Source organism: Chelon labrosus, assembly GCF_963514085.1.
Source record: "Chelon labrosus genome assembly, chromosome: 14".
Classification (NCBI taxonomy): Eukaryota; Metazoa; Chordata; class Actinopteri; order Mugiliformes; family Mugilidae; genus Chelon; species Chelon labrosus.
This window is the reverse complement of record NC_140347.1, coordinates 25,420,927-25,446,655: the sequence shown is the minus strand read 5'-3', so window position 1 is coordinate 25,446,655 and position 25,729 is coordinate 25,420,927. Positions and strand designations below refer to the sequence as shown.

General features: G+C 40.6%; 3 protein-coding genes across 4 annotated transcripts in view; all 3 read right to left on the bottom strand.

The window, feature by feature from the left end:
- Positions 1 to 11,218, bottom strand: part of ppp2r5cb (protein phosphatase 2, regulatory subunit B', gamma b) — a 29,641-nt gene extending 18,423 nt beyond the window's left edge. The window contains exons 1-3 of one of the 2 annotated variants that reach the window (XM_084560187.1): positions 10,875 to 11,218; positions 10,295 to 10,354; positions 7,379 to 7,544 (exon numbers count right to left, since the gene is read on the bottom strand). In XM_084560187.1, coding sequence (XP_084416313.1) covers positions 7,379 to 7,544; positions 10,295 to 10,354; positions 10,875 to 10,901 — 253 coding nt within the window. In that variant the 5' untranslated portion in view covers positions 10,902 to 11,218. The remainder of the gene's footprint in view (positions 1 to 7,378; positions 7,545 to 10,294; positions 10,355 to 10,874) is intronic. The other variant, XM_084560188.1, reaches the window with a different exon arrangement.
- A 2,518-nt stretch (positions 11,219 to 13,736) lies between these two features.
- On the bottom strand, positions 13,737 to 19,378 carry LOC311499500 (heat shock protein HSP 90-alpha). Its single transcript, XM_084560494.1, has 11 exons — positions 19,153 to 19,378; positions 17,705 to 17,854; positions 17,145 to 17,511; positions 16,909 to 17,042; positions 16,502 to 16,819; positions 16,230 to 16,395; positions 15,906 to 16,096; positions 15,304 to 15,451; positions 14,928 to 15,196; positions 14,494 to 14,827; positions 13,737 to 14,356 (listed from the first exon to the last, which is right to left on the bottom strand). Exons 2-11 carry the CDS (start codon positions 17,852 to 17,854, stop codon positions 14,244 to 14,246), a joined length of 2,190 nt encoding a protein of 729 aa, XP_084416620.1. The 5' UTR covers positions 19,153 to 19,378; the 3' UTR covers positions 13,737 to 14,243.
- A 263-nt stretch (positions 19,379 to 19,641) lies between these two features.
- hsp90aa1.1 (heat shock protein 90, alpha (cytosolic), class A member 1, tandem duplicate 1) lies at positions 19,642 to 23,238 on the bottom strand. The gene is made up of 10 exons (XM_084560495.1): positions 23,072 to 23,238; positions 22,587 to 22,953; positions 22,346 to 22,479; positions 21,926 to 22,240; positions 21,651 to 21,816; positions 21,374 to 21,564; positions 21,113 to 21,260; positions 20,727 to 20,995; positions 20,182 to 20,515; positions 19,642 to 20,062 (listed from the first exon to the last, which is right to left on the bottom strand). The coding sequence occupies exons 1-10, from the start codon at positions 23,219 to 23,221 to the stop codon at positions 19,953 to 19,955; spliced, it is 2,184 nt and encodes a 727-aa protein (XP_084416621.1). The 5' UTR covers positions 23,222 to 23,238; the 3' UTR covers positions 19,642 to 19,952.
- Between the last annotated feature and the right edge of the window lie 2,491 nt (positions 23,239 to 25,729).

The window sequence follows — 25,729 nt, the reverse complement described above, 5'->3', positions numbered from 1 at the left end:
ACGCTGCTTGTCAGATGGAGGCCCTATTTATGTCTGGGACCATCTCTATGCGTGTGCCATCTTTGCGTGTCTGGTTTTTTTTTTTTTGCATGACAGATGGCTCTCCAGGAGAGCAGCCTGAGCCCAGGTGTATGTGACAGAGAAACAGGAAGGCAGGAAGTCTCAATGTGAGCAACACAGGATGTGCATATGCAGTTAGCCGCACTCTTTCTCAGCAGAACCCTGCACTGTAAAGCTGTGCAGGAAAACCTACAGTGGCGCAGTAGGTTAAATCCAAATCAAATCATACTCACAAATGTAATTAAATTAGCAATCAAGTAATAAGAAGGCGATTCTCATGATCACGGACATTGCAGTTGAAATTCCAGTAACCAGTGCACCCTTACTAGGCAGTAGGGTTGAGTCAGAGAGTGCACATCATCGCATACATAGTACAATGTACAGCAAGTCTCGACAGAGTGATGCGGGTCAAGTCATTTGCATCACGGAGTATGCAAAAAGCAAAACCACAAAAATGCAATGCATGGGGCGTTATTTGAAGTCTTAAATAGGACATGTACAATCCAAATTTAGTCACTTGCAAACGTCTGCAACTTGAAATAACCACAGCCTGCACGCTGCTTAGCTCATTAGTAAATAGCATTTTATAACCAAACCTATACCAATGAAGGTAAACCGCACAGACTGCCTCAAGCTTGTATGTAGCACAACAACCTAGGTGTATCATTCCCTTTTGTGTAGTACAGTCTCATAGTAAAAGAAACAAAAGTACTCGGGTAAACACATTAATGCAATAAATTAGTCTCAACAGTCTCGACACTTTTTTGCTGCACAGATTTTGTTTAACATATAAGGATATGTTAAGTTGAACTTGCTTATATTAAAACTAAAATTCTGTGTTTAAGATGCTAAAGCATAAGGAACTGAATCAATAAGGGCTTTGGTTAAGATTTTGAAAAGGTTAGGGAACTTTAACAGAGTTACACAAACAAAGCAGTGTGCTTTTTAGGTCAACTATGTCTACAGTTACGTAATGTAACGTGCACTTTCAGAAAACGCAGCTGTTTAAAACGCCTAATAGAATGTTACAGCTCCTCCCTGTGGGTCTGTACTTCTGCTTTGGAGGTAGAAGAGGTGTTGGGGTGGCTCAAGTCAGGATGTCATGTTTGGCAATTCTCACAGGTCTCTGCTATCACCAACGTTGCTAAAGCCTGTAAACCAGACATCAATGTTGGTCAGAAAATTACAAGAGATGAAAGTCTTAAAGTATATTGTAAATGGAAATGCTACAAAGAAGAACTCCAACAATAAGTCTAGCTGGTCCCAGTATATACAATAGTGGAGTAATTCAGCAGAGAGTCCTAGTCTGAGCATAAAAAAGGGCCATTCTGTTCCCTAGTCATGGGGCAACCTCCCATCTAAAGATGTGTTGTTCTGACCAAGACAAGATAACACTGAACAGCCCCACACGTTACAAATACTCCCCAAATGGCACATGCATTTATCAGACTTGAGCTTTTTGCTGTGTCTGTGCTATTTCTGGCACTGGAAAAAGAAAAGAGTGAACTTGTGAGGCATCATGAGTCTGTCCGGGATGGGATGGAGAGTGGGCTTGCTTGTATGACAGTAGAGCTTTCTCTAAACTCATCAGCAGCCTGAGAGCCTAAAATACACAGCTGAGTGGTTCATTTACAGGTCTGCTGATCTTCAATGTCATGGTCCTCCGTAAGTGCTTAAGGCTCAGATCTATTTGGAGAAACAGAGCGATCAGCACAGCTGAGGACAAAGGCTCTTTCAAGAGTAGCTGAACTTCATTTTCCCCTTAAGAGGCTTCCATCGATAAAAACACAGCTCCAACATCTAATATCAATTACCACTTATCTGCTTACTCCAGCTCACAATACTCACAATAATTTATTGACAGTCATTATCCTTGCTCCGCATTATAATCAAGTTAAAAGTGAATATATTAAGAGACACAGTTCAGATTATCTGCGGCAGTTAAACTGGGTGTAATGCTTTGGTAGACAAAAATACTGTACATGCTAAGTGGAAACACCTGTGGCTGCAAGACTACAAGCTGAAATCACCATAAACACTGCCACTAAAATTAAGTTACATTACTGAGGAACATTTTATTATATACATGCATGGACAAAATTGTTGGCACCCTTATGTTAAAGAATGAAAAACCCACATTGATCACTAAAATTGAAACTGACAAAAGTAATAATAGATAAAAATTTAAAGAAAATTTACTAATGAAAATCAGACATTGCTTTTGAATTGTGGTTTGTTTTAAAAACCAAACAATAATGGACAAAAATTATGGTACCCCAAGAAAATAATTTGACCATAAGGACATGTGAAACTAAGGTGTGTCCTGTAATTTGCATTACAGATGTCTTCAACTTGTAATCACTCAGTCTGCCTATTTAAAGGGTGAAAAGTAGTCATTGTGTTGTTAGGTATCATGGCGTGTACCACACTGAACATGGACCGCAGAAAGCCAAGGAGAGAGTTGTCCCAAGAGATTAGAAACAAAATTATAGACAAGCATATTAAAGGTAAAGGCTACGAGACCATCTCCAAGCAGCTAGATGTTCCTGCAACTACAGTTGCACATATTATTCAGAGGTTTAAGGTCCACAGGATTGTAGTCAACCTCCCTGGACTTGCCCACAAGAGGAAAATTGATGACAAATTGAGGCGACGGATAATGCGAATGGCAATGCGAAGAGCCCAGAACGACTTCCAAAGAGATTAGAGGTGAAGGTCAAGGTACATCAGTGTCAGATCGCACTATGCGTCGCTGTTTGAGCCAAAGTGGACTTAATGGAAGACGGAATTTGCCTGAATGCATATTGGCAAGCCACAAAGCTTCTGGGAGAATGTCCTTTGGACAGATGAGACAAAACTGGAGCTTTATGCTCACAGATGCAAAAATGAAGCACCCGAAGAAAAGAACACTGAACGTACCGTGAAACATGCAGGAAGGTCGGTTATGTTGTAGGGCTGCATGCGGCACAGGGGGGTTTGAATCTGAAGACTATCAAGGCATTCTGGAACAAAATGTGCTGCCCAGTGTTAGAAAGCTTGGTCTCCGTCACACGTCATGGGTCCCCCAACAGGATAATGACTCAAAACAAACAGCTAAAAACACCCAGCCAAGAATAGCTTAGAACAAATCATTGGACTATTCTAAAATGTCCTCCCATGAGCCCTGATCTCAGTCGTATAGAACATCTGTGGAAGGAGCTGAAACAAGCAGTCTGGAGAAGGCAACCTTCAAAAGTGAAAACAACTGAAGCAATTTGCTCATGAGGAGCGAAGCAAAATACCTGTGGACAGGTGCAAGTCCCATTGAGAGTTACAGAAATCGATTGATTGCAGCGATTGCCTCAAAAGGTTGTGCAACAAAATATTAAGTTATTAAGTCAATCATTTCAAGAGTGACACTATTAGATTAAGTAACATACACAAACATTACACAAGGGCTGTTCTTGAAAACACTTCACCATTGAAATTAATTTACAGTTTTAACAGCACAACAACCTAAGCCTAACTTCACAGCTAGTTGTGTTTTCACTTTTATGTGAAATATCTGATGAGATGAGGGCTTCTCCCATGACTCAAACTGCAGATGTGGTAGAGGAAATCCTTCCCTGAAACCAGCCTTGCCCTTTCCTATCCTGCAACAAGTGTCTGCCAACTATTTTTTTAAGTATCCTACCAGACACTATCGTAACACAAGTGGCCTAACAAGTGTCGATAATAAAAAAAAAACACTTAATAAACTTTCCAAAGATGGGATTGAAACATTGAACATTCTTCTCAAAGTCTTCTCAAAGAAGAACGTCTTTTGAGTCACTTGAAGTACTAGTTTATTATCGTAGTACACTCCCTGTCTTAAGTAAACAATGTTAAAGACACTATGTCTGATATTAAGTGGCATAACTTGATTTATATTACACCTAAACAGCATTTGATTTTTTTAACAAATATAACTAATTATAAAAAAAAATACTGTCACATGTCAAACATTATTTACCGCTTCCTGTTGTTGTCAATGCTAGCGTTTGGAAATGTGGCCGGTAAATGCCATTAAAGGTTTTATGATTTTTTTTATTTATTTTTTTAATCAAGTTGCCTTTTGTTGACTTATTAATATCACTCCTGCCTAATGTGCTGTTTTGTCCTTGACATGCTTCCAAAAAAGGTCCAACCCACGAGGTACAGACTCTAACAGGCTGTTGAAGGTGCCCTGTGGTATGTGACACTGAGATGATGCCAGCAAATCCTTCAGTTGCCGTTATTTGGAACTACTGCACATTAGTGTTGCTCAAGCACATCCAACACCTTGTCACTGGCTCATGGTTGGTCTCTTCTCAGATCACTGTTGGTTGGTACTCACTACTGCAGGCTATGCTGAGATGCTCTGACCCAGTCATGTGCCCGTCACGATTTGGCCCTTTTTAGTGTCACCCAGGTCTGGCACCTGAACATTTCTCTCGCACTGACAGTAAGACCGTTCACTTACTGTCTAACATATCCTAGACTTTGCCACGCACTGTTATTGCAAATGAATCAACATTTCGGTCATCGGTATGTATCATAGGCACTATTTCTGTGGTGTTTATGTTTTTCCTATGGTTCTCCCTTTTTTCTGTTGAATATTGCTTTAGCATCTTATAACAGCTTTTTTGAAGTAAAAATTAGTTGCAATACTTCCAAGATGCAAGAAAAACTTTTGACCAAAGTGGAAGGTTTTGAAGAGGTGGCATGGTCAACCGTGTTTGAAAACTGTTGATTTTTCCAGAATTTGTGGCATACTAATCTTAGTTGATGAAGCCGGAATGTTAGTGAGATATGAGCCACAGTGAAAGTCTGCCTTTGCGAAGCTGATTTTATTACATTCCTTTAAACTAACGTCCATTAAGACTCAACCATACTATACGACTCTGTGCCTGTGCTCTCTGTAGACTTCTAGAAAGAAAATTATAATTAAAATCCTATCTGACTGCGTATCTCGTGTTGCCGTTTTTTTTTTTTAACTGTTATAATGTAAAAGACTCAGTTAGTCCTAAAAATAAAAATGTTCATTCCAGTTAGCCAACATTAACTCAACTCTCTGATGCTCTAACCAGTAGGTGGAGACACAGCCCGTGAGACAGACGCTGCATGCAGGACAGCTCCTGCTTCAAACGGGAACACATACAGAGGCAACAACTGTTGTTGTTCTGTGCTTTTTGGCAAGGGCATTAACACTTGAGACCAGGCAGCAAATAAACAAGCGTGTATAAAGCATTTATCTTTAGCAAGCATTTAGTCAGAACACAAATGACATGATTTTTGTGTTATGTTAAAAAAGAAGCTGCACCCCATACCACATCTTCAGTAGAAAGCAGTAAAAGCCACTGTCCAACCAAATGCTAAAGCTGGGAGAGTTGAAATGAACTCTGCAGTCACAAAAAGTACACGTGAATTTGGGGAGAGTTCATGGGAAAGGGCCTGGTTCTGGTTAGGGTTTTAAGTCTTGCACCAACTTTGTGGCTCTGCAGGACAGGCTCACGGACATGTGTTTCCATCAGGAGGTGGTGAACATGCCTGGAATGAAAACACACCAAGCGAGGAGCCTGTTTGGACAGGACTAAGTGATAACATCTACTAGGCCACTGTGGGATAATATTTTGCAGAATGTTATCAAAGCTCTCACTGAGGTGTGGGAAGTGAGGAAGTTTTATCAGAAATTAAGTTATGCTCATTGGTTTCTTGACATAGTCCAAGGGTAATGGCTAACCATGATAAAGATACAAGTATTGTTTATGACAGCATTGGCTCTTTCATGTAACCATTAATTCTTATCTTGAAAATTAAAAATAGAATGGAGAAGAAATGGTGCACAATAGAAACAACCGCAAATATTTTAAGACACTGATAGACATTTAACTTTGTTCCACTTTTCCAAAGATAGAAATACTTTTTGTAAATTCTCCCCAAAGAAGAATGCTGCCTATGTTTTAGTGCTGAGCTGCGAAGTGCTCCCTGCGAGTCAGATATGCAAACTTAAAGAGAAACGAAGTGAAACAAAGGCATCAGTTTCTGAAAAATGAAATCATTGATAGACCTCAATTTAACACTAAAAATGACTTCGGGTAACTACAGTTGTCACCTTATGAATCACTGAGATAACATTCACCACAATTCATCTTCTACTAGTCCCATAAACTAGTCACTGCTGTAGCAAGAGCATGTAAATAATTTACCAATCCAGGAAATGTGTCTTTGAGAGAAGCATAATTCTGCCTTCACCCTTTTAAGCTGCAGGGCACATCTCCAATGTCCAATGTTCTGGTCTGCTTATTAAAATGAATGCTCAACTAAAAGGCTCAACTTCTTTTCTGAGGAGACCTCCCGTGTGGATTCTTTTCTTACTTTCCAAGTTTGACCATGCTGTTCAAACTTAATATTTTGAGCAAGTAATCATACCACACTGTAAATAACTCTTACGTCAGTCTTACTGCCACTGTCAGCAGTAAAGTTTTTTTTTTAATATATATATATAAATGTAAACAGCCAACAACGCCAATATTGCTTTCAGTACATCAAGTTAGATCATCACATTTGAACTACTGAAATAAGGCAGGGGACAGAGCTCATGCATGCGTGCATACACAGAAACATTCACAGACAATACGCCCAGAGGCCTAACAGCAGTGTCCACTCCTTTCTTTTCCATCTGGTGTTAAGCAGGCACATTAAAGTTAAGATCGATATGCATGTGTAAAGTTCTGGCGGAAAGAAAGGTGGAGGAACAGTAGTATAGATGCCGGACATTTCTTATCTGGTCAGTAGCAACATACTGAAACACAAGGACCTTGGAATTAAAGCTTTATCTCTGGATTACTACTAAATATAGACGCTTGGGTTAAATCCAGCGCAAAATCCATGCCATGTATGTCCTCTGTTTGGTTCCACGTGTTGCGTAATGTTGTGCTCAGCTTGGTATTAAAATGAGGGTAACGCAGCAAGGGATGTTCATGGAGATTGCAGCATGGAAAGCGGGAGTAAATGACTCAGTATGTGCTTGTCGGTGTGTGTGTTTGTGAGGTCTGGATTTCTTGCATATTAAACACAAACAGGAAGCTGTGTATTTTTTCCCACTTGACTCAAGGGAAACTCCTTCCCAACTCTGAGTTGATATGAGTCATGAATTCACGCAACATTTTAATACATTATACAAGGCTGTTTGTCCACAATTCTTTAACCAAGCCTTTCCAATATGGAAACATTAGCTAAGACAAAATACTATGCGCAGAGTGGTTAATTCATTTTGTGATTGGGTAAAAGGATTCCAGGTAGTTGTACAGGTAAATACCTTTAAAAGCAGGCAGTTTCTGCAGCTCTCTGTTGTTGCTCAAGCTGAAGCGAGAGGAACTCTGCCTCTTGTCCTTTTTGACAGGTGTCTGGGAACCTGTCTGCTTCCCCTTTAGCAGCTGAGTGGTTGGAGGAACACTATTGCTAGCCTTCCTGTTAGAGCCCTGCTGAAACAAGAGAAAACCCCACGTTAGTCACACTGAGGTAAGACGTGGTAAACTGAGGGGCACAGAGTGTGAAGGACGGTGCAAAAGCACCTCCTGAAGAATTCTATAAATATTTTGTGCAAGTTGCCACTAGCCAAGCATTTTGACTGCCATGCGCCAGATGGATATGTTTAATTATATTCAATATGTCACCATTCACGCAACAGGATGAGGCATTATGCAACTAAGGTCACAGCCACAGTTAACCTAATGTACAGGGTTTCCAATAGTGTATATGTCGGCAAAGTCATTAAGTTCACACGGGGGCAACAAACCTATCAATTCATTAAACCAGCCAGCTGTGTCTCCAACATAAAAAATAAAAAAACAGGAGATTTTTCAGTGTTGGATCTAATCCCAATGTGGGATCACCTGAATGTAACAAGTTCCTCACAGCTGGTCCCAAATGCCTACTGGCATCCATTCATCAACACACACCTGATGGCACAGAGCTGCTTACTTCACTACATGCAGCTGTGGAGCTGTGTCAGTCTGAGTCACGGGGGATTTATCAAATTCATTTAAGACCCAGCTAAAGTTGGCCCCAGTCTGCGCAGACACACAAGACAGGAGCTTAGGCTGTGCCACTAGAAAGCTGACTGGTAAAGTAGAAAACAAAGATGAGGTAGCTTCAGTTTTTAGATTATTAGACTACGAATTAATGCACTGAAAATATTTGAGTTAGATCTTGTATTTATATGTTTATTAAGCCAATATCAGAAACCTATTATTATGATTTTCCAACGTCATTATTTATAACACAGCTTTTCAGATTTGTTGCCAACCCAGCTAAGAAGCCTTCCTGTATATATTATATACATGACTTTTACTGTAAAGCACTTTTGGTTAGCTGAGGATATGAAACTAAAGGAAGGGTGGGGTCAGCTTGCAGCCCAACGATTTTAATTTTAAACAAGGTTGGTGCATTAGTAGATCTGCCACGTTGCTATAGACACACAACATGCAGGATTATCACCCGCAAGAGGCTGAAACCACCAGCTTGAGGAAACCATTTATTTTGAGTCAACAAGACAGAAACATCTAAATTCAACCTAACCATTTAGCTTTAAGAGTATAAAACATTTAGGTGCATTTTTATCTTGTCTAGCTTCTAAACTAGAAGGTAAATAACTCCTTACAGCTGACTGTAAGGCCGTAAACTGGACTGTGGATAACAGCAGCCAATGAAACACAAACAGGTGGTGAGCAGCCTTTACAATATGAATATTCTACTCTAGCAAACAGGAGGACTACCTTTTTTTTTGTTTTTTTGTTTTTAAGCGGCACAAACATCTGTCAGATGTCACACCAGTCCTGAAATGAGTACAATCAGTGTATTAAGATGTTTGCCTTTCTGTTGAAAAAGAAGTCTTCTCTTTCAAGTGTGGGTCATTGCTTTATAGATGTGGTAATTGTGAACGTTATGGAAGGAGTTTGTCTTACTCCTGATGTTCCTGAATCTGCCTAATCTACGTTTTATCTCGGAATAAAGGACTATCACACGGAGAACACTGTTCAAAACATACTTGAACTTGGTCCCTCATATATCAAAAACAGTATATGACCATGCAGTGCTATAATGTGACAAAATGATTTACACCATGTCATAATCAATATTACATATCCTATCTTAAATGAATGGGGACATTGGATTATGAGTGTTTTCTACATAGCAATGTTATACTACCTTAAATTGTACTTAATATGAAGAATTTACCTGCATATGGCAACATTGCTATATCATACATGGAAGGTCTATTATAAAGGATGTAAGAGTATAACAAATGTCATGTTTTCAATAAAGGATTGTTGTATTTAAAGCACAGTACGCCAAGTGAACAATCCAAACGGGTGAAATATTGATGAACTTAGCTCACTGGCTAGTGCCCTAAACCGATGTCATCCACAAGTTAACACCAGATTATCAACAGCAGCACGGGTCATGATGCAAATACAACCCAATGTGTGTCAAAGGACGCGTCACTCGAGTTTGTGAAATTGCCATTTAAAGTTTTGGCATTGACCACTGCCTCTTTAACCAAACAAACAAGAGAACCAGACGTCTGCAATTCATCTCCGACAAGACGAGAATAAGGCAGCTACAAGACCTTATGGGTAAGGTATACCGACACATCTCAGCACGGTCTGAATCCGACTCACATTCAGCATTAATTTGTGAGCAAAGTTCATATCACATAGGGTGGGAACTGTCCAAAAATCATGCTTGTCCTGTTACACAACATAACTTAGTTTTAAAGAAATGTCACTAAAATGTTTGAAGAACGGTCAAACCTAAAATCAAGTCTTTTACCGTTTGTTATTACCAACATCCTGTCCTTCATTTGAGTACCTACTTTACTGTGACATGTCAACACCTTCGCTACGGTTACACAACATTATAGACTGTGGATTTATTGTGGTGGATACAAATATTTTGAACAGGTACTGTAGGTATCACAGTGACAGCATTAACTACAAAAAATTGTGGCGCAAATAATACAAATAAGACTGAATCTGTTAAAATCCTATCATCGTTTTCATCTTAAATTTCCACCATGCTGAGCAGTTACTGATATGAGGGTTATCTCAACAGAGGAGCTTCCTGTGTATATTCCTTCTTCATGTTGCAGATCCTCCTTCACACAGACAAAGCAATGTCAGTGGCATTTGAACTTCCACAAGCGTTAAGGGAGGTGTCCTGGTTAGCCTACCTCATGCTCTGAATTCTCCTGTCCTCCACTCTTTCCCACTTTTCCAGACTTGGGAGTCTCCTGCAAGAGAAGGGTTTATTGACGTGCTTGAGATTAGCGCATAAACAGGCTGACAATCAAATCAGTCAATCGGTGAATGCCGCCCTGCACAAATCCAAGCTAAATATAGCATGCCTGCCCACCCTGTCTCGCACTCTTGTTTGAACACACTGGTGAAGTCTGCTGTGAGCCAGCTAACGTTACTTGACTGTCAATATCATTCACACGACCCCGGATTTCATCTTTTAAAAGTCTTTAAATTTACACCTAAATAACAAACACATGCTGCCTTGGAAAGCATATGCAAAGTAAAATACTTCAATTGAAAATAACGGTGCTGTATTCTAATAAGGCATGTGCTAACAATCTGTCAGCGTAGCGGCTAGCTGGTAATGATTGCTGGCTGGCTAATATGATGGGACACCGCGCTGGTTGCTAAATGTCTTGTTATACGCCCGGTTAATCAATAAATACAGCGAAATACGAGTCATGCAAAGTTTACTGACTGGCCACACTGCCTTTTGGAAATTCTCAAACTCACCTTATCCTTTTTCGTTTTATTCGGCATTGTACTACCGTAGCCGCCCTTGCTCCCCTCTCGGATACTCCACAACCAAAACCTTGACAACTCTCAGGGCACCACTCTGCAAGGCGGTTCAGCCTCTCCTCGCCCTGTGATTGGCTGCTGTCTGTCAGCTGACTCCAGCGTCTCACGTTGACACGCTGGGCTAATCTGTCAAGGCAGTAAGAGCCCCCTGCTGGTGACTGGGAAGCTATTACAACACAGCGTGTAGCAGATCTGAAACATGCTGGACTAACTATATTTTATGTTACGAATCCAACATACTTTTATCCTCACTCTTATACCTGTTAATACTGTAACCTCTGCTTAAAACAAATCATAGATCTAGGCCCTAACATTTCTTAGGTGTGTTGGACTCACAAGCAATTTCAGTATGGACAGTCCTATTTTTAATACATCAAACAATTTGTTGAGTAATCCAGACATTAATTCATCCGTTAACTATTTATTTTTTTGTTAAAAACTATTATATACAATTGTTTTAAACGTTCTTTAAAAATTACATTACGAAATTATTTAAGGAAAAACACACAAACATCGTACATTAAAATAGTAATTGTAAAACAATTGTTTTTGTATGCCATTTCTGTATATATGTATATATATTGCAGATTTTATTGTAGATTTATGCAATTCAATTCAAATCTTACTGTGCCTATAGTTACAGTCGTCTAGTCTTTTTCCTGTAGCTGGTTAACACCCATTTCCACAGTTTTCTAGAATATCTGAAGAGCTTGGTGGAACCATTGACTGTACAGGTCCTTCTCAAAAAATTAGCATATTGTGATAAAGTTCATTCTTTTCCATAATGTAATGATAAAAATTAAACTTTCATATATTTTAGATTCATTGCACACCAACTGAAATATTTCAGGTCTTTTATTGTTTTAATACTGATGATTTTGGCATACAGCTCATGAAAACCCAAAATTCCTATCTCAAAAAATTAGCATATCATGAAAAGGTTCTCTAAACGAGCTATCAACCTAATCATCTGAATCAACGAATTAACTCGAAACACCTCCAAAAGATTCCTGAGGCTTTTAAAAACTCCCAGCCTGGTTCATTACTCAAAACCGCAATCATGGGTAAGACTGCCGACCTGACTGCTGTCCAGAAGGCCATCATTGACACCCTCAAGCAAGAGGGTAAGACACAGAAAGAAATTTCTGAACGAATAGGCTGTTCCCAGAGTGCCGTATCAAGGCACCTCAGTGGGAAGTCTGTGGGAAGGAAAAAGTGTGGCAGAAAACGCTGCACGACGAGAAGAGGTGACCGGACCCTGAGGAAGATTGTGGAGAAGGGCCGATTCCAGACCTTGGGGGACCTGCGGAAGCAGTGGACTGAGTCTGGAGTAGAAACATCCAGAGCCACCGTGCACAGGCGTGTGCAGGAAATGGGCTACAGGTGCCGCATTCCCCAGGTCAAGCCACTTTTGAACCAGAAACAGCGGCAGAAGCGCCTGACCTGGGCTACAGAGAAGCAGCACTGGACTGTTGCTCAGTGGTCCACATGGTGTATCCATTTTGCATGTCATTCGGAAATCAAGGTGCCAGAGTCTGGAGGAAGACTGGGGAGAAGGAAATGCCAAAATGCCTGAAGTCCAGTGTCAAGTACCCACAGTCAGTGATGGTCTGGGGTGCCATGTCAGCTGCTGGTGTTGGTCCACTGTGTTTTATCAAGGGCAGGGTCAATGCAGCTAGCTATCAGGAGATTTTGGAGCACTTCATGCTTCCATCTGCTGAAAAGCTTTATGGAGATGAAGATTTCATTTTTCAGCACGACCTGGCACCTGCTCACAGTGCCAAAACCACTGGTAAATGGTTTACTGACCATGGTATTACTGTGCTCAATTGGCCTGCCAACTCTCCTGACCTGAACCCCATAGAGAATCTGTGGGATATTGTGAAGAGAAAGTTGAGAGACGCAAGACCCAACACTCTGGATGAGCTTAAGGCCGCTATCGAAGCATCCTGGGCCTCCATAAGACCTCAGCAGTGCCACAGGCTGATTGCCTCCATGCCACGCCGCATTGAAGCAGTCATTTCTGCAAAAGGATTCCCGACCAAGTATTGAGTGCATAACTGAACATAATTATTTGAAGGTTGACTTTTTTTGTATTAAAAACACTTTTCTTTTATTGGTAGGATGAAATATGCTAATTTTTTGAGATAGGGATTTTTGGTTTTCATGAGCTGTATGCCAAAATCATCAGTATTAAAACAATAAAAGACCTGAAATATTTCAGTTGGTGTGCAATGAATCTAAAATATATGAAAGTTTAATTTTTATCATTACATTATGGAAAAGAATGAACTTTATCACAATATGCTAATTTTTTGAGAAGGACCTGTATATACTAGGGTGGAACCCAGAACCTTCTCTGAACGCAGCATCCTTGTTGCTGTGTTGCATTGCTGCCATCTACTGGAAATTAAAGACTCCTACGATGTAGGAGCTCACTGAATTTTATTAATCATTTGTAATTTAACCCCTAAATAAAACCCAATAATTATTACTTTTTTATTTCATATTTTATGAAATACAATCTAATATTATTTTATTATTTTGGCCAATTTATAACCACATCCCTTGTATAGGACCACTCTCACTACTATTATAATTGTCTCGTGTCTGACTTTGAGGAACGATCCTTGAAAGAACTATTTCCCCCTTTTCAGGAGTGTCTCTCAGTTTTTACATTCGCCTTTTTACTAAATGTCTTTTGCCTACTTCATACATTAATTATCATGTTTATATACTATGCTAGTTTCATTTTCTCCCTAACTTAGTTTAAGAACAAATTTAGTCATTATATTATAGTCAGTTGCAGCCTCACTTCCTCCTCTTTATCTCTGAAATGTGGCAACTACAAATCAGTGCTCATGAATTAAAAACGCATAACTCAATCGTTGTAAACCTACTGGAGATGCTGCATGTTGATTAATAACTACAAACAATACCTTCAATCATAAAGAAAAAAAAAGACCACATGACTTATTAACATCGTAAACTCTTTATTTTACCGTTTCAACGTGTTTCAGTTTTGACATATTTACAGTAAAACACACCAACTCTGGAATGTCAATAAATACAAAAACAAATGGATCATTCAACTCAAGATACAAAAAGTGACTTGAAAAATAAATTTCTAGAAGGAATGGGTCTGAACTGCATATGGCCGATGCAAATGGAAATAAACTCAGCTTGGTCAAAAAGGTGTTCTGTGGGGGAACATTTTCATGCTCATTTCTGTTCATTTACAACATATAAATTTAAACTGTATATAACACTACTTCTGAACAGTAGCAGGAGAATGACAGAGGTTTAATCCACCTCTTCCATTCTGGATGTGTCATCGTCCTCTCCTTCGAGAGGTGGCATGTCCTCAGTGGGAGCAGGGGTCACATCGTCTGATGTTGGATCATCTTCATCAATACCTAGAGCAACAAAGCAGTTTGTGAGTCAGTGAAGTCAGGCAAGTCGGTTTACTATTGGAGCCCAATAAAGATGTCCCAGCAAGAGTTTCAAAAAATAAATAAACCTTCATATTCTGTGAATAAATTCAAATACTCACCAAGACCCAGTTTGATCATCCTGTAGATGCGATTGGAGTGGGTCTGAGGGTCATCCAGTGTGAATCCTGAGGAGAGCAAGGCCGTCTCAAAGAGGAGAATGACCAGGTCCTTCACAGACTTGTCGTTCTTGTCAGCCTCTGCCTTCTGCCTCAGTGTCTCCACGATGGGGTGGTCAGGATTGATCTCAAGGTGTTTTTTAGCAGCCATGTAGCCCATGGTGGAGTTGTCTCTCAGGGCCTGGGCCTTCATGATCCTCTCCATGTTGGCCGTCCAGCCGTAGGTGCTGGTAACGATGCAGCAAGGAGAAGAGACTAAACGGTTGGAGACCGTAACCTGAAGAGGGAAGCCAGAATTAATACTGTTTTCTGACAGTCAGTTGCATACAATAGGTCAACAACATCTTGTGAGGTGTTTTAATATTTGCTCTCCTCACCTTCTCCACCTTCTTTTCCAAAATGTCCTTCATGATCTTGCAAAGGTTCTCAAACTGAGCCTTCTTCTCCTCCTGCTTCTTCTTCTCGTCCTCATCCTCAGGCAGCTCCAGGCCTTCCTTGGTCACTGAAACCAGGTTCTTGCCCTCGAACTCCTTCAGCTGCTGGACACAGTACTCATCAATGGGCTCAATCATGTAAATGACCTCCAGGCCGGCTTTGCGAAGGCGCTCCACAAAGGCAGAGTTGGCCACCTGGTCTTTGGTCTCACCTGTTAAAGTAAAATTTAATTCATTTAATCAATATGTATGTTGCTTATTAAATCAGTTTAAAGAAATTATTTAGCAGTGTTAGAAAAACGATATGATGACAACTTACCAGTGATGTAGTAGATGTGTTTCTGGTTGTCCTTCATGCGTGTGACATAGTCTTTCAGGGAAACCATCTCATCCCCAGAGGCTGAAGTGTAGTAGCGCAGCAGCTCAGACAGCTTCTTCCTGTTCTGGGAGTCTTCATGGATACCAAGCTGCAAAGACAACATACAGTATAAGCTGTGAGTTACATGTGGTTGCAAAGTAAATATCAGTTCAAATTACATTAAATTTAGCATTTCCTTGTGATTGTCTATATCAGATTGTTCAGTAGGCAAACATATATAGAAACACTGACACTGGCCCTGCTAGGTGTCATTAACTCATTAAAACAAAAATGGCAGTAAGGAGCTCTACATAAGGCTTAAAGCTGCTTTTCATAAAGGCAATATGGTCACAGGATCAGGCAGATGGCTGCTAAGTAAAAGGTCAAAGTAACAAATGTAATCATTACCTACAATTCAGTGGTTTCTGTTAAGCTTTGCATGTTAATTGGTGAGACCCATCTTCGTGTAATTCAAGTTATCTTTGGTTTGCACAAACGTCAAATGTTTTAATGAGACGAATGAAAACTTGCAGCTGAGATGATGCAAGGTTGTGCCCACTGACCTTGATGTTCTTTGAAAACTGCTCATAATATTTCTTGTAGTTGTCCTTGTCCTCAGACAGCTCTGTGAAAAGTTCCAGGCACTTCTTGACCAGGTTCTTGCGGATGACCTTCAGGATCTTGCTCTGCTGCAGCATTTCTCTGGAGATGTTCAGGGGCAGATCCTCAGAGTCCACTACACCCTTGATGAAATCTGATAGGAATCAAAAAGACAACTTGGTCAAAATATATCTATATCACTAAGACGATGTAACTATATAAGATGATTATTTGATTTATGAACAAAATGTATAAGCTGGTAAATCCAAGTTTGGATTAGTACTCACTGAGATACTCAGGGATGAGCTCATCGCAGTTGTCCATGATAAAGACCCTGCGCACATATAGCTTGATGTTGTTCTTCTTCTTCTTGTTCTCAAAGAGGTCAAAGGGAGCACGACGAGGCACGAAGAGCAAGGCGCGGAATTCCAGCTGACCCTCTACTGAGAAGTGCTGTGGAAAAAAAAAAGTTCAAGTATTTATTATTTGACTACATTACAAGAATTCATTCAAAAATGAGGTATGCGTTTCCATGATAACAAAGCATTTAGAGACTAACCTTAACAGCCAGGTGGTCCTCCCAGTCATTGGTGAGGCTCTTATAGAACTCTCCGTACTCCTCATTTGTGATATCGTCTGGGTTACGGGTCCACAAGGGTTTGGTCTTATTCAGCTCTTCCTGATCAATGTACTTCTCCTTGATCTTCTTCTTCTTCTTCTTTTTGTCTGAACACTTGTCATGGTCATGCTCCTCATCTGACCCGACGTCCTCAATCTCGGGTTTGTCCTCGTCCTTCTCATCTTCGTCCTTGTCCTTCTCTTTCTCCTCCTCCTCTGCCTCGTCGTCGCTCACCTCCTTATCCCGCTCCTTCTCCACCTGTAGGGAAAAATAAATTTACATTTAGCCACAGGCTAATCTTTTCCTGGAAACATCCATCTTTAGATAGAAATTTATCAGGTGCTTACAAAGAGTGTGATGGGGTAGCCAATGAACTGTGAATGCTTCTTCACAATCTCTTTGACCCTTCGCTCCTCCAGGTATTCTGTCTGGTCTTCTTTCAGGTGCAGGACCACCTTAGTTCCACGGCCCATTGGTTCAGCTGTACAGGGAAAATAGGGGTCAGTGAATGTTACAACTGTAACTACAGTGTGTTAAATAACCACTGAGTAACCACTAGGTCATTTAATCACTGTGTACTTACAGTTGTCTACTTTAACTGTGAAGGAGCCTCCAGCAGAGGATTCCCAGGCATACTGCTCGTCATCATTGTGTTTGGTGATAACTGTCACCTTCTCAGCCACCAGGTAGGCAGAGTAGAAACCCACACCAAACTGACCGATCATGGAAATATCAGCTCCAGCCTGCAGAGCTTCCATGAAAGCTTTAGTGCCAGACTTGGCGATTGTGCCCAGGTTGTTGATCAGATCAGCCTTGGTCATGCCGATACCCGTGTCAATTAGGGTCAGGGTGCGCTCCTCTTTGTTGGGAGTGATTTCAATTTTGAGGTCTTTGCCACTGTCAAGCTTGGAGGGATCAGTGAGACTCTCATAGCGGATTTTGTCAAGGGCCTGAGGGGATAAAAAAAAATCCATTAAGAAACTGGCATGATTGCCTTTTAAATTATTCAGCATTTCCAGCATCTGTATTAAGAGCATGTGTTAAAGCCACATCATAAAACTATAACCATAAAACAAAGTCAAACATCTTCAACACATCAGATAACAGAAACAGCTTATGTGACTGACCCTATGGGGTACTTACATCTGAGGAGTTGGAGATAAGCTCCCTAAGGAAGATCTCTTTGTTGGAATAGAAAGTGTTGATGATCAGGGACATCAGCTGAGCAATCTCAGCCTGGAATGCAAAGGTCTCAGCCTCCTCCTCCATTGGTTGGTCGTGTGATTCAGGCATCTATTTAGATGAGAGACACAAATACCAGTTTTTAGAAGAAGGATGGATTACATAATTTTGACAAGTGATCTATCATGGCCACAAAAAAAAACGATGCACTCTTTTTCAACAGTTATTTTTGACCGTATAGTTTATCTATTCTCCTTTAATCTGAAGATCAGTTAGAGCAGAATAATGCACTACAGTAGCACACCTGCAATAATGTGTCATGTGCTAAAGTCAAACCATTGATATAATGAAATCAACACCTGCACAAAATCTTGTAGCATATGTACGTGTGTCAAAATACTGAATATTTAATTACACAGGCATGTAATGCTTGTTGAGTCAATTGGTGTGACAGACTCTCCAGCCCTGCTCACTGCTCCACCTCTCTATAATCCACCTTTGAGACTAAATCCACCGGCGTCTGCTTTCAAACAAGTCAGCATTTCCAGTGAACCATAGATAATAAAAGAAAAAGTGCACAATTATTTTATTGATGAGATACAAAACTACTTTTCCTACCAATGCTTAATTCCCCTTCAGTTACATGATCCTGTCATAATTGGTTGATCTGAGAGAAACACGTGGATTGAATTGCATATGAGTATCAGCAGGAATGACTCCACCTGCCGGTATCCCGGATGTAATGCACGTTTCTAGAAGGTACCAAGAGGGAACGGAACTCTCTAGCAGTTTCCATAGAAATCGAAAGCTCCTCCTCTCTAACGTCTAAGGAGGTTGTGTGAGCGGCCAGTGTACCTCAATGAATCGTTGGGACGGGAGAGGATGGATGGAAATCTGACGAGGGGGTATCTGTCTGCTGAGGAAATCTGATTATGGTTCGTTAAGTTGTGCGACCGCTTAACATAATTCCCTCCTGACAAGTGCAACACGAACGCATCGTGCCATGTGGCTCAGGTATGATCGGATGCAAAGGTAACATTGAAGGGATACTTAAAAAAAAAATTGCAAAAAGTTCCTAAGTGTGCAAATAAAGGTCTTAAGCAAGAAGCAAATCCAACTCTCATCAGTGTTATAAAGCTGAAAGCCACACACGTATCCAATGCATAGTACACCATGTATATTAAGTAGGTATTATGCCGGCTACACTTAAGGCATTACCATGTCTGTACAGAAATGTCAGAATATTTTATCATTATCGTCTTCTTAAAATATCACCCAAGACAAAAACGGGCTAAGCTATATAACAATTATCATTTGCTTTACATTTACCATGATTGTCAAACTGTGTAATATGAAAAATTCCAACTGACATCTTTATTGAAATACTATAAATAATCTTATTAATTTACCTTGGTCTTCAGAAAATCGAAAAGTCCACAGCGAAATATGGGCAGTTCGTTTCCGAGGTGCAGATACTCCGGACTGGTAACGATTCAACTCGAGACTCAGTGGCTGTGCAGATTTTGTACCCTTAACGAGTGTTCGAGAAATCCTGACCCGAGCTTCCAGAACCGTCTGGAATCCTCCGCGCTGTACTTTCTAAGTGGTGGCCGCCGATAGGCCCGGCGGACTGTCAATCATACTGTGTGTACACGCCTCTCCTTCCTTACATGGCAGTAGGCGCGATTAAGCAGGAGAGGCACGTGGGAATAGAAACTAGAATGAACCATGCCGTGTTCGCTGAAAATTCCAGAACAATGAATTAAACCAAAAGATGTAGTTAATAAATGTTAAGTACTACACCTGTATTATGCTCCCATCCCAGGAATAAACTTTTAGCCATTCATTTATTGCGGAGACCAAGAAATGTGATCAAATTCAGCATAATAGATGTAAGAAAGACTGCAGGTCTTATTTCTAAACATATTTTATTACAAATTTGAGTCATTTCCATAAAAAAAAATTAATCTTTAGAAAAAAAGAGACACTATAAGTCAAATCCCTGTTGACTTTATATTACTCTTAATGGTTGTCAGTAGTTTCTATGAGCAGCTGATACATGGTAGACATACTATCACCTTCCATTAACTTATATCACCTAGCTAATACTGTTTAAGGACAGAGGTTTTGTTGAGTAAAATGTCTGTTGAAACAACATAACTTTAAAAAAATAAACATTAAGAAAGATGGAAAAAGTCTAGTAAGCATTTTAGTCGACTTCCTCCATTCTTGATGTGTCGTCATCTCCTTCCAGGACTGGCATATCCTCATCAGCAGGCTGAATAAGGTCCTCAACTGCAGAATCGTCATCATCAATTCCTGTGAACGAAAATGCATTCATTACTAATCAAAGTCCCTTATTAATGTGTTATATCAGCTCTAGTTCACGTAATGTTTGGGGTGGTGTGGTATGGCATGGCATGGAGGATAAAACATACCAAGACCGAGCTTGATCATTCTGTAGATGCGGTTGGCGTGTGTTTGTGGGTCCTCCAGTGTGAATCCTGAGGAGAGCAGGGCAGTCTCGAACAGGAGAATGACCAGGTCCTTCACAGCCTTATCGTTCTTGTCAGCCTCTGCCTTCTCTCTCAAGGTCTCCACGATGGGATGCATGGGGTTGATCTCAAGGTGCTTTTTGGCTGTCATGTAGCCCATGGTGGAGTTGTCTCTCAGGGCCTGAGACTTCATGATCCTCTCCATGTTGGCCGTCCAGCCGTAGGTGCTGGTAACGATGCAGCAAGGGGAAGAGACTAAACGGTTGGAGACAGTAACCTGAAGAGGGAAGCAAGAATTAATATGGTTTTCTGGCAGTCAGTTATATACAATATGATAACCAAGCAGTTGGAAACTATAACCTGTCAACAATGAAATTCAGTATTATTGCTATCATTCACCACTGTCATCATCTGTGTCAATTAGACCTGACTAACATTAACATCATTAACCTTTTTAACATTCTGTCATTTCCAGAAAGTGAGATTACCTTCTCAATCTTCTTGTCAAGGATGTCCTTCATGATCTTGCAAAGGTTCTCAAACTTGTTCTTGAGCTCCTCCTGCTTCTTCTTCTCGTCCTCATCCTCAGGCAGCTCCAGGCCTTCCTTGGTCACTGAAACCAGGTTCTTGCCATCATACTCCTTCAGCTGCTGGACACAGTACTCATCAATGGGCTCAATCATGTAAATGACCTCCAGGCCGGCTTTGCGAAGGCGCTCCACAAAGGCAGAGTTGGCCACCTGGTCTTTGGTCTCACCTGTTAAAGTAAAATTGAATCCATTTAATCAATATTTAGTTTAATAAATCAAAGTAAAGAAACTCTTAAACAGTGTTAGAAAAACAAAAAAAATGGAAACCATTTTGAACAACTTACCAGTGATGTAGTAGATGTGTTTCTGGTTGTCCTTCATGCGAGAGACATATTCTTTCAGGGAAACCATCTCATCTCCAGAGGCTGAGGTGTAGTAGCGCAGCAGCTCAGACAGCTTCTTCCTGTTCTGGGAGTCTTCATGGATACCAAGCTGAAATTATGAAATATAATGTGTTACTGTGTGTTGCTGAAATTAAACCAATATTCAAATACTTCATCTGGATCCTTAAAGTTATAGAAATGTGTTCAGATCATCAAACTTACCTTGATGTTCTTTGAAAACTGCTCATAACATTTCTTGTAGTTGTCCTTGTCCTCAGACAGTTCTGTGAAAAGTTCCAGGCACTTCTTGACCAGGTTCTTGCGGATGACCTTCAGGATCTTGCTCTGCTGCAGCATTTCTCTGGAGATGTTCAGGGGCAGATCCTCAGAGTCCACCACACCCTTGATGAAATCTAACAGGAATGAAAACATCTATATTAGTAAGATCTGATTATTTGATTTATGAACAAAGTGTAGTTTGTTGTTTGTTAGTACTCACTGAGGTATTCAGGGATGAGCTCCTCGCAGTTGTCCATGATAAAGACCCTGCGCACATAAAGCTTGATGTTGTTTCTCTTTTTCTTATTTTCAAAGAGGTCGAATGCAGCTCTTCTTGGTACAAAGAGCAAGGCACGGAACTCCAGCTGACCTTCCACTGAGAAATGCTGTGGGGAGAAGATATACAGTGGGTATGCATTCACTAGTCTAAAAGTATGGGTGATAATAAAGAGAATACAGCTTCTGCCGTGTTTATCACCAGTAAATATAGCTTACTTTGACTGCAAGGTGGTCCTCCCAGTCGTTGGTGAGACTCTTGTAGAACTCTCCATACTCTTCATTGGTGATATCATCTGGGTTACGGGTCCAGATAGGCTTGGTCTTGTTCAGCTCCTGAGCATCAATGTACTTTTCCTTGACCTTCTTCTTCCTCTTGTTCTTGCCATCCTTTGTGTCTTCATCCTCATCGGAGCCCACATCCTCGATCTTAGGTTTGTCCTTGTCCTTGTCCTTGTCAGCGGCCTCCTTCTCAACTTCCTCTTCCTTTTCTCCTTCTTCAAGGTCCACTTCCTTCTCTCTTGTCTTCTCCACCTTGAATATATGATACGGCTCATGAGTATTTGCTTCACTGTGTCATTACCATAGATAATATTTGGTTATTATGAAGATGTTGGAAAATACTTTTGCTATACTTACGTAGAGTGTGATAGGATAGCCAATGAACTGAGAGTGCTTCTTCACAACCTCCTTAACCCGCTTCTCCTCACAGTATTCTGTCTGATCTTCTTTGAGGTGAAGGATCACTTTCGTGCCTCTACCGATGGGCTCTCCTAAAAGTGCATCAGCAACGAGAGTAGCGTCAGTCAGTGTATCTGTTTATATTCATAGTTCAAATCAATGGTTAGAGTGATAAATGAATAAAGGGTATAAAACATACCGGTGTCAGGTCTGACTGTGAAGGAGCCTCCAGCTGCAGACTCCCAAATGTACTGCTCGTCATCATTGTGTTTGGTGATAACTGTCACCTTCTCAGCCACCAGGTAGGCAGAGTAGAAACCGACACCAAACTGACCGATCATGGAAATATCAGCTCCAGCCTGCAGAGCCTCCATGAAAGCTTTGGTGCCGGACTTGGCGATTGTGCCCAGGTTGTTGATCAGATCGGCCTTGGTCATGCCGATACCCGTGTCAGTCAGGGTCAGGGTGCGAGCATGCAGGTCGGGATAGATTTCAATCTTCAGGTCCTTGCAGGACTCAAGTCTGCTGGGGTCGGTCAAGCTTTCATATCTGATTTTGTCCAAAGCCTGTCCGACAAAGGATAACCGCATTAAAATAATGGTGTTTGCATAAATGTTAGGGTTGCTTGTATTTTTTGTCTCAAAAGAAGGGAACAAATGTGTGAAAAATATTAGTTTTACTTACATCTGAGGAGTTGGAGATGAGCTCTCTAAGGAAGATCTCCTTGTTTGAGTAGAAAGTGTTGATAATCAGGGACATAAGCTGAGCAATCTCAGCCTGGAAGGCAAAGGTCTCCACTTCCTCCTCCATAACGTGTCCAGCGTTCTCAGGCATCTGGAGGAAACCATATATTGTACATTATAAAATATATTTTTGTACTATTGTAAAATAATAATATTTCCTGTATATCAGTGATGTTCTTTTTCCATTCAGTATATTTGAAATCTATTTCCCCTTGCTAAGACATCCTCATGGCTTAAGTGGGGAGGGGACTGCTGATAGTAGATGAGCACATGTTCATGCCGTCAGTCAAAGTCTTGGCATTTGGAAAATGGGTGGAGTTCTGATGCTTTCCCAACCCCCAGTGCCGGCTGCATGTGTCATTTAACACCTTTTTGTTAAAGGAAGGACTAGCAGCTTTAATTCAAGAAAGAAAGTAGAGCAGTAAAATCTTTTATCTTTTTTTATGGGTGAGGCATGTATAATATAAGCATAATATAATTTGGCCTTGTAACACTTTAGGCATTCATGATTAAAATAGATTATACAAAAGTTTTGATTCATGTTCATCCAATTTTATTTCATATTTCTGTTAGTATGCTGAGATGCACAAAGTGCTGCATCTGCTATTTGTGCCAATTGGAACTGCCCATCGTCCATTGCTCTCACCCTCAGGGTCACCCTGCTTGCCATGTGCTTTGTGCATATTACCGTCTCACTATGATATTAAAGTGAAAGAGGCTATCCTATCTTTCAACTAATAGATGATCCTAAATATGTAAAGAAATCCAAGTTTGTCTATGTTTAATTACTTTCCTTTGTATCATTTTAATTTGAATTGCAAAAACATATCTGGGGTTGGTCCTGTCTTACCTTGAATATAGTCTTTGTCTTCTGTCACTTCTTGTCGAAAATTGTCCAAGGAATCACTGAGCTTGTCGTCTCTTCTTGAAGAGCTCCAACTGTGTGCTTCGCAGCTGCTCCTGTAGGCAGTAAGTCTCTCTTAGGTGCGTTCGAGTGAGTTTCTTTTGACTCTATGCAGGCCTCACGACATGCCGGTGTCTTTTTATACTTAAGGGGGTTGCTTCTCGAAGCTCCCATTCAGAAGCTTCCAGAAGCTACGTTCACTTCAGTACGGGGGGCGTCAGGAAAAGGCTGAGAAGGGGGTGGCGAGTGAGGCACCAGAGCCCTAAAGTTAATGTGCCCTTATAGGGCTGCACAGTCACAAGGAGTGCCTGTCACTCAAAGCGAGAGCTTTCCTGATAGCTCGGCTGTTTGTTAGGCCTCATACCCCCCTGCAAGCATCACAGCTGTGCTATCAGCTGCTGTCGGGCTGACCCATTGGACACACACACACTCAACAGGGCTTCCTATAGACAGCAGGCAGATGTCTTTTTTTGGCGTGAAAGATTGGGGCAAATTCCAAGGTTTCAGAAGTTTTGAGCAGTTGCACCAATGCTTGTCACACAGAGAGGATGATACTGTATGCACATCACATTCAGATTCACTGAGTCTATTATAGTTTACATCAAACCTTTAATCATTGCTTTATTATAGCAGTTTGGTTGATTTAAAAAAAAAAAAAAAAACTTCGGCACAAGTTCCTCGTACTAGAAATTTTCCAGAGCTTTCCGTTACATCTTCTGGCTTTCATAGGAGGATGGGGTTCAGAAACAGAATCAGCCATCTTCAAATGTTCTAGGGAAAACACTGTAAACTTCAGCTGTTCAACATGTTCACCTTAAATGTTAGTTTATTTATTAGGATATTTACCATTCATGGTCCAGTTAACTTAGAAAAGACAAGGGCCGATTGGTTATTTAAAAGTTCAATAATATAGGGGCTGTACTTTGTAGCTGAGACCATAATGAAGCTAGGACTGAATTAACCTCTAAGCAGGCCTGACTGAAACATTCTGTCCAGTCTGCATCACATGTGCAGCACAACTAGGAAGATATAGACGCACAAATCTTCCTTTAGCGTCATGAAATTCAGGATATATTGTATGTTGTGGCAGTATTTCTGAGTAAAATAAAAAATGTGAACTGGTTTTATGCTCTCAATGTTAATGTACTCACATGTGATGAGTCTAAGTGGGAAACCCAGAGACTGTCATACCATCATTATGCTAAACATACTGCAAGTTGATGAGAGGTCATGAGATGAAGGTCTAGTAAAATGCTACATACATTGTGGGATAATGGCTTCATCTGACCAGACGATGGCGCTATGGTGCACTTGCCACAGATCTGTTATGTAATCGAAATGTTGCCAGTTGATAGGAGACACTGCTAGAAGCTGACTATTCATGCTTCTGAGAAACATGAGGCAATGTCGCAATCACCGTAAGATGATATTTTCTGAAACAGAGAAGGCAAACTGTTCGTAGCCTAAATATTTTTGGCAGAAGAAAATTCGAGTCTATGCTACTGACAATTAAATGATACAGATATAGATATTCTTGTCATTTCTGGATGGTGCAAGTGTATAATTCTTACTTAATTTGATTACAGCAATGGTCATGAGTTCTTAGCACTCCTTTATAAGAACTTTGCACCTAGTGTACCTATGGAGTATAGTCGAACAAGATTTTATAATATAACACAGACTTGGGTTTGTTTT

Coding starts and splice junctions, on each gene's coding strand:
- hsp90aa1.1 (XM_084560495.1), bottom strand. CDS start 23,221: ATGCCTGAGAACGCTGGACACGTTATGGAGGAGGAAGTGGAGACCTTT. Junction 21,261..21,373: donor AGTTTTCAAAGAACATCAAG/GTAAGTTTGATG, acceptor TCATAATTTCAG/CTTGGTATCCATGAAGACTC. Junction 20,516..20,726: donor TTGACAAGAAGATTGAGAAG/GTAATCTCACTT, acceptor TTCCCTCTTCAG/GTTACTGTCTCCAACCGTTT.
- LOC311499500 (XM_084560494.1), bottom strand. CDS start 17,854: ATGCCTGAATCACACGACCAACCAATGGAGGAGGAGGCTGAGACCTTT. Junction 15,197..15,303: donor ACACATCTACTACATCACTG/GTAAGTTGTCAT, acceptor TTACTTTAACAG/GTGAGACCAAAGACCAGGTG. Junction 14,828..14,927: donor TGGAAAAGAAGGTGGAGAAG/GTGAGGAGAGCA, acceptor TTCCCTCTTCAG/GTTACGGTCTCCAACCGTTT.